Source organism: Lepisosteus platostomus, chromosome 27 (assembly GCF_059453375.1).
Source record: "Lepisosteus platostomus isolate fLepPlt1 chromosome 27, fLepPlt1.hap1, whole genome shotgun sequence".
NCBI lineage: Eukaryota > Metazoa > Chordata > Actinopteri > Semionotiformes > Lepisosteidae > Lepisosteus > Lepisosteus platostomus.
In genome coordinates this window covers 1,304,346-1,319,375 of record NC_142637.1, presented here as the reverse complement: position 1 = coordinate 1,319,375, position 15,030 = coordinate 1,304,346, and the positions used below count along the sequence as shown (strand labels likewise).

Sequence of the window (15,030 nt, the reverse complement as noted above, 5' to 3'; positions counted from 1 at the left end):
CATACCTGTTTGCCCCACCACCCCACCTTCAAAATCAGTATTGGCTCTTGTAGCTCTAAAGGCAATAGGTAGATCTTATGGTCCATCGAAATGCTGTTGTATATGAAATATGGGTTAAAATCAACTCCATGAAGCTTCCTGAAAAAAAAACCTCTCCAACAAAACTGGAATTTTAATATGGAGTAACCACAAAAACCATTTCAGACAAGATGACATAAAGGCTTCCCCAGTCCCTGCTGATTATTCACAAATGCATTCCCCAAATTAGCATATTTTTCAGAACATAATTAACAGTTCAACCACCAGGAGAGCAGAAATAGCCGAGATGACCAGGTCACCCCGTCCATACTATCTGAACGTGCCCGAAAGTCTGAATAGGGCAGATGACTGGGGTGTGGCGCCGTTTGCACTGGGACAAACCACAGCTTCAGGTCATCTATTTTAGGGTCATCTGTCTTAGCTTATATTATATCAGATCACACAGGCTTCTGAAAAATTTACAGAAATTTGTTTCTCCCCAAGAAACAGAGTTAAACCCCCACTTTCCAACAAAAACTGATCAATAATACAATTACCAAGTCCGCTGTTTAAGTAGATATGAAAATTGAAAAAGCAGGGACATACATTAGCAGCAAGTAAAACTTAAATGCAATAAAGGACTTACAGCTTTCAAGCATGCTCATCAATTATGGTAACCCATCCTCCCAACCCGACCAAGTTTTTCTCACAAACACTGCAGACTTTTAAAAGTATCACAGAAAAGGAAGAAAACACAGGAACCCGAGCGTCACAATTACACAAGAAGAAAAGGCTCATTTTAATGTCACTGTGAATCCTGTAAATACGCAGGGTCATGTAACTGAAGGAGCACATTTCTTGAGTTGAATTTTATATCATGGTTGAATACTGAATCTCCATTCACTTTAGGTTTCCACACATCCATCGGAAAATGACAGCACACAGCCTCGTTACACCAAGTGGCTCAGAACAAGAAACCATAAAACGATTTTCATCTTTATTTTCTTCAGCTTTGAAAAACAGTGTCTGACTTTTTATTTAAAATAATTCATGTTAGACAGTACAGTTTTGAACAGAAAGATACCTCAAAATAAATATTTATCCAAAAAAAAACAAAACCAAAAAAAGTCAAGAAACACTCTAAACTAAGATTACAAAAAATGTATTACCATATACAATATGGGTAAAATAAAGCCTTCTGGTCCTTACTCAGCATGCAGCACAGGCACTGCCAAGTTCCTGGTCATTCTTATATAAATTAAGGCTACAAAAACATAAGGGTGGCGCACTATAGTTAATCCAGTTTCTTAAAAAAATTAAAACGGCGCAGTATTAACAAATCAAAATTAAAATAAGCAATAAGACGGTCTTCAAATGAAAGATGAAAGAAAATGAGCTTATGAAAAAGTAAACTATGCATTACAGAAGCTCACTTCCAAAGAGCTTCTATGAAACTAAAATTAATGCCCCTATTTTCATTTAAAAAATACGTGCAGGTAACTAGAGATTCTCTCCATCTACTGGTATGGTAAGCCCTACTAATACAGCTATAAAATCTCAAAGGGTTACAGCTCATTCCTGAACAGTGTGTGTATATTGAAAATTCAGTGTTGGGGTGAGTGGTGGCATCAATACTAGAAAACCAGTGGTTTTCACGGCAAAATTTCTTACATTTCTTCAAAACAAACTGAAGAGACATATGTAGTCAACTACAAGACATGAAAACTACAAAACACCTTAAGACAAACAAAGCTCTAACCTAGGATCCAGATGATACTTGATTTGGCCTTTTAAATCTGGTAGAAATTGCCAAGAAATATCCAAAATAAATACAAGGCTGTAGGAACAGGTTAAAACAAGTGCAAAAACCCACTAGCCATCTCCAGGACACTCACACTGAATGCAAAGATTTTCAAAGTACAACTATGGCAAAAAGCAACTGAAGTGATCGCACACTTTTTTTCAACTCAGCACTTCATCTGAACACATTCTCTCAGTATTTTGAACGCAAGTCCGTTAAAAGCTGTTCTCTAAAAGTACAATAAAATCTTTAAAATCTTCATCGCAACAAAAAGTGGGATTTTCCCCCTAAGAACGTGCTCTGAAATATAATAAAAATCAGATTCCTTAAGGCGAGCAATCTTAACTTCACTGCAGTATTGTAATTTTCAGGTATGGTCAAGCTTTCTTTATACAGAACAAAATAAATTGTTTAAAGGAAAAATCGTAATTGCATACAAAAACACTTTTCAGTTTCGAATCTATATTGGCCAGCTTGGTGTCTTTCACAACTCTTGCACAGAAAGTAATTTGCGCATGGTCAACCACTAATTTTTAACTCATTTAATAGCCAGGTTTACATTAAGTCTTTAACGCTGTCCAAAAGATACTTTGAACAAACAATGATTAATTCAGTCAAATGTTTTTACTTGTTTATGAACTGTTCCAACTTACATCTGGAAGATAAATCAGCTATTATATAAAAGTCAATTCAATCCTGAATAGCTTTTCTTCAACAGGGTGTAAAATAAACCAATATATCATCTTCACAAATTGTTTGAGCAAAGTTTAAAGATAACTACTAGGTGAGTGGGACCTGGAAAAACAAGTTACTACTGACTTTCCTAGAAGACAACTTAACTTGGTTCTGAAAATAAGATTACCCCCAAAGTCTCTGCTAATGCTTTTATTACTAAAATCAACAAGCACAGCAAAGCAGCAAAGGAAATAAACCTCCACCTGTGCACTTCATTTGCCTCTTCAAAAATGTATGGCGCTTAAGATGGGGGGAAATAAACTGTATTGCCAACAGCTGGATTTAAAATACAAATTAGATTCATCCCTTGTTAAAATTCTTGCTACCCTTTTCAGCTCAGACTGAGGATGGTCAATGTCTTGTTTGCCTGGTGCTCCCAACACATATGAAATTAAAAAAATAAAAGCAAAGAAAACTGAAAATAACAAATGAAACAAAAAACTTCAGCAAAACAAAATCAAATTTAATGATCAGAATAAATGCAAAAGTAAAACAATCAAACAAAACAAAGGAAACACAAAAAAGCAAAAAAGAAAATTAACAGAACCAAAAAGTCTCAAGGCAGTTTCCAGAATCTTGGGATTAGTTTTAAATCTATTTTAAACAAAGATTTTATATGTTACCAACTAAACTGCATGGAAAAAAGCTTAAGTACTTTTTCAGTTTTCTCAATAGAGAATGAATTAACATAAAGCCCCATTTAAAATAAAATAAAACAGAACCAGCTAGAAGGGATGCAAAGAAACTCCAATGCTCAAATGTTTGTATAGTAATTCAGTACCTGTTCAGCCCCTCTTGAATTTCAGAAATAATTCAGTGGGATTAAAATTCACTTCATCAGACCTGCATGTCAGGGTAACACTGGTTGACTTTTGAGGTTCATTCTTGACATTTTGCTGAATGGCCCAAACATCCCCCTTTCATTTGTAAACTTTCTTAATGTCTTGTATCTCTTTGGTCCTTCTTTAACAGCATCTGGATCTAACTAGGTCCCTTTCAAAACAACTTTAAAAATTCTTTTGCCAGCTCCAAAACACCTTTTCCTCAATGCCACGCCTCATTGGGATCTGTTCAATTGAACACCAGCATGCTGTGCCTTCACAGGAACTCTGATTCATGTATAAATGGGAAAACCTCTAATTTACCAAGTGCTTGGTAGTTCAGTTACTGATATTTACACAACCCTGAAAAAAAAATAGCAAATCAAGTTAAGGAGGGTGATAAAGGGGGTTTAGGAATTTAAGGCATCTGTAACCAGTATTCTCAATTTTTTTCTAGTGTAAAAAGTAGATGGAACTAAAAAATGACAGTATAGCGAATCAGAGCCTTAAAGACATTGCATGCTGCGTTATTTTACCATGCATATGGCACAAAGTAACATCACCAAGTCTAGCATCACAGAAATTAATTTAAAAACTCAGAATTGGTCAATAGGTCATGGGATCTCTCAAAAACATTTGAACACGTTTGTTGCATCCCAGAGTATCAAAAAAAACCTACACTTTCCTATAAACTAGGACAAAGAAAACACATGTAAATTGGCGTAGAATGGTATTACACTAACAAAGAAAAATTTGCCTTTTCAACTGTTTTTTTGTAGAAAATCTGTGAGGACAAGTGATTTACTTGTGAGACTTGCTGGTTTTGAATGAGACCTGCAGGATTTTGTCCCCAAGGCGATAACCATTGAGGCTGGCGATGGCCATAGCAGCCTCTTCATAGTTTGTCATGGTCACGAAACCAAACCCTTTACATTTATTGGTGTTAAAATCACGGATCACTTTCACGTTAGTGACTGCTCCAAAGGGCCCAAACATCTGCCAGAGGATTCCTTCATCTGCATCCTGCCCAAGATTGTAGATGAAGATACACCAGCCAGACGTGGAGTTCCCAGGAACATTGACACCAGACAGACCACTCATGTGATCTACACTCATGGGGGAAAACCTACAGGAGAAAAAACAGAGTCAACCCACCATGCTGCTGGACAGTATTGAACCTGATGGGGGGAGGGGAGGGGGGATGACCACTTTCCCAAGCAACTGTAAGGTGACAAGGGTCAATTTGGAACCTTGTTTCCTTATCTCCATATACAACAGAAGAGTTCAAACTAAATTCTGAAAATCTTCCAAATATAGCCTGAAATAGAACTAGGAAAACCTAGTTAAAACAGTATATACCTCCGACATAGGTTCAACACAAGTGAAAATAAAACTTGGAACACGACCAATGATTTAAATGATGGTATAATCAATTATTCGACACAGTAAAGCTATGAATGTCTATTAATTCTATGAAAGGATAAAGTTAAACTTCCTTTTTTCACAAATGGGGGGAAAAAAACTCCAAAAACCAAGCTGCACAGTAAACGTCAATAAAGGAAGGGCTAGATGGACACATGCTCAACTCCAAAATAGATCATAATATTAAGCTCAAGAGGTTATAAAAGCTTATTTTGAAGTAGAGAACACATGCATCCAGCTCATCTTATTTTGTTCTCATGGTCTGGACAGCTGTTAAGGGACAATGCAAATGAAGCCGTTAACGGTCACGCCCGACCGTGCGGGCCCTCACCTGAACCTCTGTGCCTGGTGGTGGACCGGCCCGCCGAAGCGCCGCGACTGCGAGTGGTACAGCTGGGAGAGCAGAGCCGAGTTCTTGGCCTGATTGGGGTTCGCTGCGAATTTCACGGTGATGGGCTCCGTGGCGCCGGGGGGCTTCTGACCGTTCAGGTCTTTGATGGCGTCTTCCGCCTCGGCTCTTTTATCAAAGCGGATGAAGGCAACGCCGCGGGACAAACCTAGAACGCGTGGAGGGAAAAAATAAAAATAAAAATCGGTTCGTTATCCCAGGCTGGCTCCACATCAGCCTGTGCGAAGGCTGCCAAGGGAGCAGTGGACAGCAGCGCCAGGCGTCAAGACAAACGTGTGCTTTACGCGGTTTCAAGCGTCGATGCCCACCTGAAGCCTGATCGACGAGGACACGCGAGTTAATGATGCGGCCGTATCGTGTGAACATGTCCTCCACATCTTTCTGTGTCATGGACTTGGGCAGACCACTTATGTACAGATTCGCATCCTTAATGGTGTCAGAACTTGGCCGGGCATAGGAAACCTAACAAAAGAAAAGGGAAACATTCTTTTAGTTAGAATACTAGCTTTTTAAATGGCATTGAAAAAATCCAAAATAATTTGCTGCATTAGAAGCTCTATAAATGGGAAGTTTTTCTTCATGGACTAAGCAGTTTATCCACCTTTAAAGCAGCTCTCTACAATGCTGGAAAAATTAAACCTTGCTCACTGGCCTGTAAGACATAAACCTTGTGCTAACAAACTTTAAAAGGTAAAGGAAGATGAACTTCTACTGAATATTGTATTTACTGCATTACAGAATTAGTTCTGTATATTTTCACTTGTTTTTAAACACATCCTAATGAAAATGTTATTTCGAAACTGACTCGTTTCACTTTCAAATTTGTATATTTATCCAGGTGTCATTACCCTCCACTTGACAGTAGCCATTAAACAAATCCCTTAAGATTAAAAATCTTAAGACAAGTACTAGTGGATTTGTCTGAATAAACTTTCCAACAATCTTTTCACCATTTAACAAACCTCAGACGACTCCACATCAGACCCCAACCCACCCACCTTAAAAAAGAAAAAAAACTGTAGACAGTAGGGCATGTGTGCTCTAAAGTACTGAATTCCTATTCCTAAATGAGGAGATATAAAAAGGTTTGCAACAGAATACACATCTTGCACAGACATTTATCATGCAGGACTTCTGGTTGATATGCCACCCCACCAGAGGGAATAAGGGTTTGCTCCAGATACAATATAGCTTAGGAAAGCAGTGAAGCTACTGAATGGAAGACAAAGTTAAGATCTGGTCAACAGGGCCAATACAAAGTATACAGAATATTCAAGTTTAGCTGCAATAGTTTTCCCTTCCCCAACACTCACTTGGATATAAAAGTCGTCAGAAAAGAAATCCTGCACGACAACTCTCATGGCAAGAGCAAGCCAGTGGTCTGGGTTTTGTTTAAATCAGGTAAGATGCAATTGCACACTGGACAAAAAAAAATCAATTTTAAACTAACCAGGCCTTTCAGAACTATGTCCCAGTGCTCGCCTCCTCAATCTTCAACATAAAATGGATGCTTTGTATCACAGGGTTAGCCCTCTGCTGCCCAGGGACTATTTATACACAAGTCACATCTATGAGTTGACACATGTATACAAGAACACCTCTTTGCACGTTACCTTGATAGTTTTAGACTGTAGTCTCAGCCCATTGAGTGTATTGATTGCCCTTTCTGCATCACTAGGGTTAACATAGTTAACAAATCCGTACCCTAAACTGTGGCCTAGAGAAAAAAAAGGAAAACAATAAAATAAAATAAAAAACGTTTAATGGCTCCAAATTCTGTAGACTGGAAAAATTAATTCTTCAACAAAATAAATCTGTACAATGCATGCTAATCTATAAAGTTCAAACATGTACAAAAGAAAACTGCCTTCACACATTCACAAGTGCTTTGCTGGAGACAGAATATGGCCAAGACTATAATTCAAACCTTAGGATGTTTGTAAAATTGAGACTGGGAAGGAACTAATCTCTAATTACATGTTATATAAACATAACATTCTGAAAGGATGTGTATAAGCCTTGGTCTCTCAAAACCACCCTCCTAATAAATAAATCCATTTAGTGTCCTAAAAGTTGTAACCTAGAGGTCCAAACTGCCAATCATCTGACGTGCAGAGGACAAGATTTTGAGCCTTGCTGCAGAAATAAAAAAAAAACGCATTTTATAACATTTGGGTGCAAACAGGAAAAAAAGAGTTGAGTCTTTAAGACGTACATCCAATAATCTGAGGGAACTTATACACTACCTCTATGAATGCACACACAAATGGAATGCAGCTCCATAACTAAGATTCTGAAGGTATGGATAAGTATTTCCATACAAAACACACACTGAGTTGCATACGAAAAGCAATAAAATAAAAGCTCCTTCTTTGTGCCCATAGTGACTCAATGAAAACTAGCGTTTGCAATTTTTTTACAACTTTTTTTTCAAGTAGGACTTGAAAAAACACAGAGCTAAAAAAAAAAGTAGGATTTTCACTTAACTCACATATGAGCCAAGTTAATGGCACACTCACTCACTCAAAGACCGCTTGACAAGGTGATCTTGAATGGCCATGGAAGGCCTCCCTATCATTATGGACTCGCTCGTGTCTCTAATGAGGATTACCTGCCACTTTGTCGCGGATGAGCTTGGCGGACTCGACCTCCCCGATGCTGCTGAAAAGGCTACGCAGCTCATCCTGGGTCATGTTCTGGGGAAGGTAATTGACGATCAAGTTTGTTTTGGCATCCTTTGATTCATCTGCCATGTGGTCTTCGTAACCATTTGACATGTCATAAACTTCCTAGAAACGTGAAAGGCAAAGGGTTACATTTTAGTGCACTAGTAGCCATGCACAAGCTCAGGAGTACCGTGAATAAAGATAGGGAAAACCAGCCCCTAACCATTTCATTTTTAAAAACAACAACAGTACTTTTTAAAGAGAAAAGCTCAACCAAAAGCAATAAAATAAAACATGTTATATGTTATGTTAATACAAAAGAGGTGTATTGTATGACCATACTGCTGACACTATACTCACGCATCTTTCACTAGTTAAACCTCCAATGCAACATACACCACAATCTGCTGTAACAGACCACGTTGCTTTGATGTTTACAAGTAATTCCCCCATTTCTATTTTTACTCCATTATATCAAATGTGTCATTTCATTCAAGTACCACATCTTAAGATGAAATGCAAGAATACTGAAGTACAAAAAGCAGAAGCTCACATGGTAAACATGAAGAAAACTGCCCTCATTAATAGGTTAACAGGTAACTCTGGAAAATGAAGCAGATAACAGTGCTGTTTAACAAGAATAAGTTTATCAAATGACACAAATGCAAATTAAATTGAAAAGCAATGCTTAGCTGTTAGCAGTGATTCTAGGCTACATTTTTAAGGTCGACCACCTCTGACTAGAACACCGATTTAAAACCAACGGTACCCAATTCTTCAACTCCTTCCCTGATGCTATGCTCATGCTGAAAACAGACATTGTGTAACAAACATGACTTAGAAGCACCTGTACTAAATGAAACTATACTGGTAACTTGCTAAGAATAAAATAAGCTCACTTCTGAAATAATAATGGTATATTCTAGGTGCATAAGTACGAATGGATGCATTCACAAGAGAGAATAATGACTTGCCCCACCAATTTTAAAATCATCTTACAGCCTCTGATTAAAATAAACAACAAATTATATTTCAATTGCATCACAAACAAGGAAAGAAACTGTGCTGCAGCTGACAACGTAACATTTCTACTGTCATAATATCCACTGAACAGATGCACTGTACTGAAAATCATATTCCAATTGATAAACCTGCACGTAGTATTTACAAATAAGGTTCAAACAATATCTATGATTCCCTGGTACACAAACCATTCTCTGGCACTTTTTCTCAAGCCAGAGAGCAAATAAGGGAAACAGGCCTTTTTGACCCCTGGTAAGCAGCTACCATAAAAAAGGCGCTTTTTACAAAAAAAACGTTTCCTTCAACACTGTGGTCTGGGCACAAGTCTTGAGAGGTGTAGGCTATGTACTCAGCATGGGTTCACAAAGGGAACCAAAACTAGCTGGCATGTTTAATGCTTTGTTGCATGAATGATGTCAATGTTTAGAATTAAAAAAATACATCTTATAATGCTCTCAACCTGACTCACGTCTGCATTGAGAGTGCAATGGCAAGCTGTTCTAAATTCTGAATGAAACCCTGTGTTTCAAATATATGCAGCAGACCTAAGATTGCAAGAATGAGGACATTCATAAAGATCAGGGTTTCTGCTTTGCAGACATTGTTCTGTTTGCTGACGCTGCTTGCAGGACTAGACTACTGATTCAGAAAGTTTCTGCAAAATGTTCAAGTTTCCCCACTGACAAACACCTTATTGTCATTCTTGTGCAACACTGCATACTTAGCAGTTACCAGAGAAGGCTCTTTCATTATGTCCAAGCCCCGGAGCTGCTGGGGAGAATCAGCTGCAGCAAACTGAACTTGCTGAAACTCAACTGAAGGCCTTGCGAACTGAACTCAAGTCGCTAGGGGCAGGCCAGTGCCTTTCAGTCCTGGCCCTGGACCAGGATAAATGGGGGGCAGGGCAGTGGCTCTGCGCCTGTGGCTGGGAGGTTGCCGGTTCGAATCCCGCGGCCGGCAGAGAAATCCTCCTCCGTTGGCCCCCTGAGCAAGGCCCTTAACCCCAACTGCTCCAAGGCGCCGTATAAATGGCTGACCCTGCGCTCTGACCCCAGGCTGTGTGTCTTATGGAGAGCAAGTTGGGGCATGCAAAAAGACAAATTCATAATACAAGAAATTGCATATGGCCAATAATGTGATTTTCTAAATGAACATCCTCGATGATCAACACCACTGTGAGCTGAATGATTCCAAAATGCATTAAAAAAAATGACACACCCTGAAAGAAAACTAGAGGAAAATCAACTTTCAGCAAGTTACACAATGCTGCCAATACTTTCAAATGTTACTGTGACTTTAAATCCCTCGGACATAAGTCATTAATGGAACATTAAAGGGCTTCTGGACACTACGTCATAAAGGTTTAGATATTAAACTAACAAGTGCAATTCCCTATCAATACAATTATCATGCACTACTTGTCTTCAAATATCCTGCAGCTCAGTTTTATATCAAGCTCAATCTGTGTACTCATTTCATGCCACAGAAGGATGGCACACTCAGGACACTACAGAGTATCTCCCTCACCACAAACAAATCCTTACTCCTTCACACTATACTTGCTGTAAAATGTGCATGAGCTACACCTTGTGTAAAATAATTATATCAGGGGATTCTGACACAATATTCAAGCAATTTCTTTATGTAAAGCGTTGTGGGAGTGTAGATCAAGCCACCCAGCCTTGCTGTAGAAGACAACACCTAGACGTCTTTCAAGAAATGGTAGGATGAGATTCTTAGATCAACTAGCTGCCAAATGAGCACCATTCATATTTTCACTACAATAGTAATATAGCAGGTCTTTTACCAAAAGATTCCTTATTCTTTATGTACACCGTGAGAGAGTGTGATAAAACAGTGCAACATCACTCTCAGAAAGCCAAACATCTGAGAACACAGAACATTTTGTGACGAAAATGCTGAACAGCCCCTTTACCAGCTTTGCATTTTTTTCAGATTTTCTTAATTAAAACTGCAGTTTTGGAATGTGATAAAGCCGAGGAACAGCTTACTAACACTAATGTTACAAAGCTTTTTAATTGTAAGTGTACCGAAAGTGGGTAGCTTTACGACTTTCCACTTCCACCTGCTTTGACTTCAAGGCATTCCTTCACAACCTCACAGATTGCAGCTTTGCTCAATTGGCTCCTCAAACCACAGACAGCAATGGTCTGAACAACATCAGCAGAGTAAAACTTACTTATCTCACTACAGTCTAAACCCATTATGTATAGTATTATTCGTAAACATGATATCTTACAATACTAACAAAGAAATGTAAGCTGGTGTTAAAATGTTGTGTGACATGAAACTTTAAGAACAAGCCATATACAGTGCTTAACTGCTAAAGCTAATAATTAAGGGTTGGAGAACACAAAATGCCTTTAAAGAACTGATTTTTAAAACTTTTCAGTAAACTGGTTAATCCTTGCTCTACAGTGTAATGGCCTGAAATTGCTCTAACTGAAGCGCAGTGCAAGTTCCCTGCTTGCTGTACTGCCGATTGTGCAGGAAAATAGTAACAACCTTAAACTTGAAAGGGGGGTGGGGCTAGCCCAAATTCATCACACTTGTCTATAAAATATTCAGCCAACCTACAAAGGTAGGCATACCTTCTTCAGCTTAACAGCACCTACACCAAGTTAGTCATGTTTTAACTGTAAACAATTTTTTATACAATTTACAAGAAAAGGATAGTATAAGAAAGAAAAAATGGCAATAGAAAACTCGCGTTAAAATATAATGTCCTGAAATATTTAGGGCATTATATCTGAATACAATACAGTTCTATACAAACTTTCTTAGTGTACAAATCTGCTACTCACTTTTAAGTATCTAATGTGGCCCCTTCTGACTGCCATGAAGACAATTCACAGATCCCAAATCTGAAGGTATCAAAAAATAAAGTAATAAAAATATGCTGTGAAAAACGGGGTAAGGGAGGGAAAAAAACAGAAGGTGGTCAGCCCTTTTCAGGAAATACCTGTGGGGAAAAAAACAGAAAAATGGTCAACTTTTCAGCATGTATTTTAACACATCACTTTCATTCTGCCTACAGATATTTTATTACTATACCCCTTCACAGAAATGCAGCTAGTTTTACATTAACTATAAACCCTTCTTCCAGCTGTACACGCATGGGAGACCTGCAGAAATGTTGGCAGACAATTTGGATTCTTACAATTTGTAAAACATAAAATGAGGGTGAAAATACCAAAGGGAAACAATCAATCTCTATTAATCTTTTAAACTGCTTTAATTCCAAAAACCCAATGCATGAAACAGATGTGTATACTATTAAACGACTCCTGTGTTAACATTTTCAGATTTCAACCAGTGGCTATACTCCTTGCTTCAGCAGTGGATTCCCAACATTTGATTTTTTACAGCCCACAACTAGGTTAAGAAGATTTATACAGCTCAAATACTTAAAGCACACCATTTTTGCAAAAAAGGCACAACTGTTTTTCTCCATCTTACTTTCTGCAAAACCAACATACTTTGCAATGCATGCAAATAGCAACTATAGTTGTTTTGATTAAATTATTATGACTGAAGATATTTTACATATGTGAAAAATACTGTGGGCCCAGCGCATATCAATAAAGATCCAAACTGTAAAACAACCCTGGTAAAGGTCTATAAACCTGTTTTGTTTTTTACTTTCTCACAATTCACTACACCATAAAACAAAAGTAAACTCAAAACTATACGATATTTAAAAAAAATAAGGATTTTATATGTTAAACATTCACATATGCACGCAAGACTCTTATAAAGCATAGAAGCTAAGACTTTTTTTTTGGAGGGGAGGCAGCATTGCGAGAATAAATTGAGGTGCGTTTTCTGGCTTAAACAAGAGACACTCGCAAATCTGGTCGTGCAATTTTATCAACACCTGGGGGACCATGATTACAGACCTCAGCTACAAAAAGACAAGGTCCCGTTGAGTAACTAAAAACATAAACGCTCATTCGTGCTCGGGGAGACCTGAGCCTGGATGAAAAACGACTGGGTATCAGGGAATCTCATATTCACGGTGAACAGACCAGAGTCCCACCGAGGTGAGCGCACATTCTTCAACACTGCAATGCACTGCTGAAGACACAAACTACCAGGGTACACGTAGTTACAGTATTTAATGGGTAAAGACGCGACAGCACACCGGCATCGCATCAATACTGTGATCACGCCACAAATGCAGCTTCTCACACATGCAAACGCTGTCTGGGGGAAATCTGTCCAGGACTCTCCGCCGACAGACTCGGCAAACGAGCTAAGCGTTTCATTTTAGCGGCTTCACCGGCAACTAGCCTACGGGACCGCAGCAAAGGGCTTCAATTTATTCAGAAGAGGCCGTTCTCGGCTTCATCGCATCTGATTTTGAAACAGACCGCCCATCTGGGCGCAAGGACAGGAAAAAAAAAAGACACCAGGGAAAGAAAAGCCGCCTTTTAGCTTTCGGTAAAAATCAAAGATCTGGGGATGCAACCGAGTTTTATTTCCACACTAAGCTGCATGATTAATAAAATACTCGCCAAAGACCATTAAAACTTTAACGAGTTTCTATACGACTTTTCTGCACCTCAGCTTATGGACAGATATGCAAATGACATTTTCGGAATGTAAATACAAAATCATTACGTATGAGTATTTACGGCTAGTGCGCTGGTCGTTTCTAATCCAAGCCAAGTTGCAAAGCCCTTTTTTAAAAACATATACTGGGAGAATTTAAGATATTCGTCACAGACTCATTCTTCTTTTCCCAGGCATAGGCTGGCAGCAGGCTGTGATGGTGGGGGGGCGTGAGTTTACAAGCACTTACACAACACAACGTAAAAGCAAAACAGAAAATAAAACATGAAAATAACCGTTAAACACAAAAACGTGCGAATTAAATATGGTCTCTCATGCCCTCTTTCCTCACAGGCCCTAAATCCCCGCTGTTTCTTTACATCCACAGCGCCTTCTGCCTGCTTCCATTCCCGGTCTGAAAACCCCGCGCAGGCGGCGGCTACTCGGAGGGGCCTACGTAGGCCTCTCCTCGTCACCGCATGGCGACCCCCCGTTTTCATCCATAACCCCGTCATTTTCTACACACCGAGCCGTGGGGACGTTTCGAGGCGACTCACCTGCTTAACCGTAACTCCGACGCTGTTTTTATGGTAAAGAGCTCGACCCCGGCTCTGATGTCGACGTTGTTATTTCGAAGCTACGGCTCCTCCTGACACAATGAACACCAGGATCCGCGACCACTGCCGGCGAGAGACTGGACTTGCGCACGTCCCGCCCCCCGTCGTCCCCTATTAGACAATTCCCCTGTCACTCATTCCCGATGTGCACCTCGATTGGCTATCTTATTTGTCACGGTCAAATACGTCAGGGAGCTCCCGCCTTCCTCGCATTGTGATTGGATGATCGGTCTGTTTGTCCTAATAACGTCTAGTGCAATTGTCCCACGGTACCATCAATCACTTAAGATTACATTGTTTTTTTTCCCCCTCTATGTAGTTGCAGAGCTGCGGAGCGGCCCGTATACATTAACATCAGGGTTGGCTGGGTCTGTTTCAGTGATCGTCAAATAATGGGCGTTCAGGATTTATCGTATCTGCGTCCAAGGTCAGAAGCCTCCCAGTAAGGACACGAAAAGTGGAGAACGATTTTTTCCCCGTCAGCTCTGCAAACCGTGGCTATAACGGCGAATCGCGATACTGTAATGCGTTATAACCTACCCTGTATTTGCAAATGAGATCACCTGTCTTATTTTTTTCCCCGGGATGCAAAAAAAAGCACGCCTCAAAATAAACTAAGTACCTCGTTGCTGGTGAGTTTTGCAACGTATCTGAGAAAAGAAAATCTAATGTTTCGTGGGAATTCATAAATCTGGAGTCGTAGCTCGGTGGCGCAGCGCTGGGGCCCCAGCTTCAATTTCTGATGCACGGAGTTTTCCCAGAAGCCAATTAACCTACCAGTATGTCTTTGGAGTGTGGCAGGAATCCCATAGGAATATAGTGAGACCATACAAACTCCATGCAGACAGCACCCCAGCTCTGGAATTGAACCCAGCTCTGTTAAATCCCTCTTGTGCAGCTTCCGTTGTAATTGTCTGGCTCTTGCTAAGGTGTCCTTTAGGTA

At 39.5% G+C, this 15,030-nt stretch overlaps 1 protein-coding gene across 2 annotated transcripts; it reads right to left on the bottom strand.

Moving 5' to 3' along the window:
* Window positions 1-1,001: 1,001 nt before the first annotated feature.
* On the bottom strand, window positions 1,002-14,184 carry elavl1a (ELAV like RNA binding protein 1a). 2 transcript variants are annotated; one of them, XM_088622347.1, is made up of 7 exons: window positions 14,028-14,184; window positions 11,721-11,878; window positions 7,818-7,995; window positions 6,820-6,923; window positions 5,515-5,668; window positions 5,129-5,354; window positions 1,002-4,501 (listed from the first exon to the last, which is right to left on the bottom strand). In XM_088622347.1, the coding sequence occupies exons 2-7, from the start codon at window positions 11,754-11,756 to the stop codon at window positions 4,177-4,179; spliced, it is 1,023 nt and encodes a 340-aa protein (XP_088478473.1). In that variant the 5' UTR covers window positions 11,757-11,878; window positions 14,028-14,184; the 3' UTR covers window positions 1,002-4,176. The 2 variants fall into 2 exon arrangements, with proteins under 2 accessions (XP_088478473.1, XP_088478474.1); XM_088622348.1 differs by lacking the exons at window positions 6,820-6,923; window positions 14,028-14,184 and having other exon boundaries at window positions 11,721-11,876.
* Between the last annotated feature and the right edge of the window lie 846 nt (window positions 14,185-15,030).

Excerpts from the sequence above, each read along its gene's own strand:
- elavl1a (XM_088622347.1), bottom strand. The coding sequence starts at position 11,756 with ATGGCAGTCAGAAGGGGCCACATTAGATACTTAAAA. Across the intron at positions 6,924-7,817 it reads CATCCGCGACAAAGTGGCAG|GCCACAGTTTAGGGTACGGA; the intron begins GTAATCCTCATT and ends TTTTTTCTCTAG. Across the intron at positions 5,355-5,514 it reads CCTCGTCGATCAGGCTTCAG|GTTTGTCCCGCGGCGTTGCC; the intron begins GTGGGCATCGAC and ends CACGCGTTCTAG.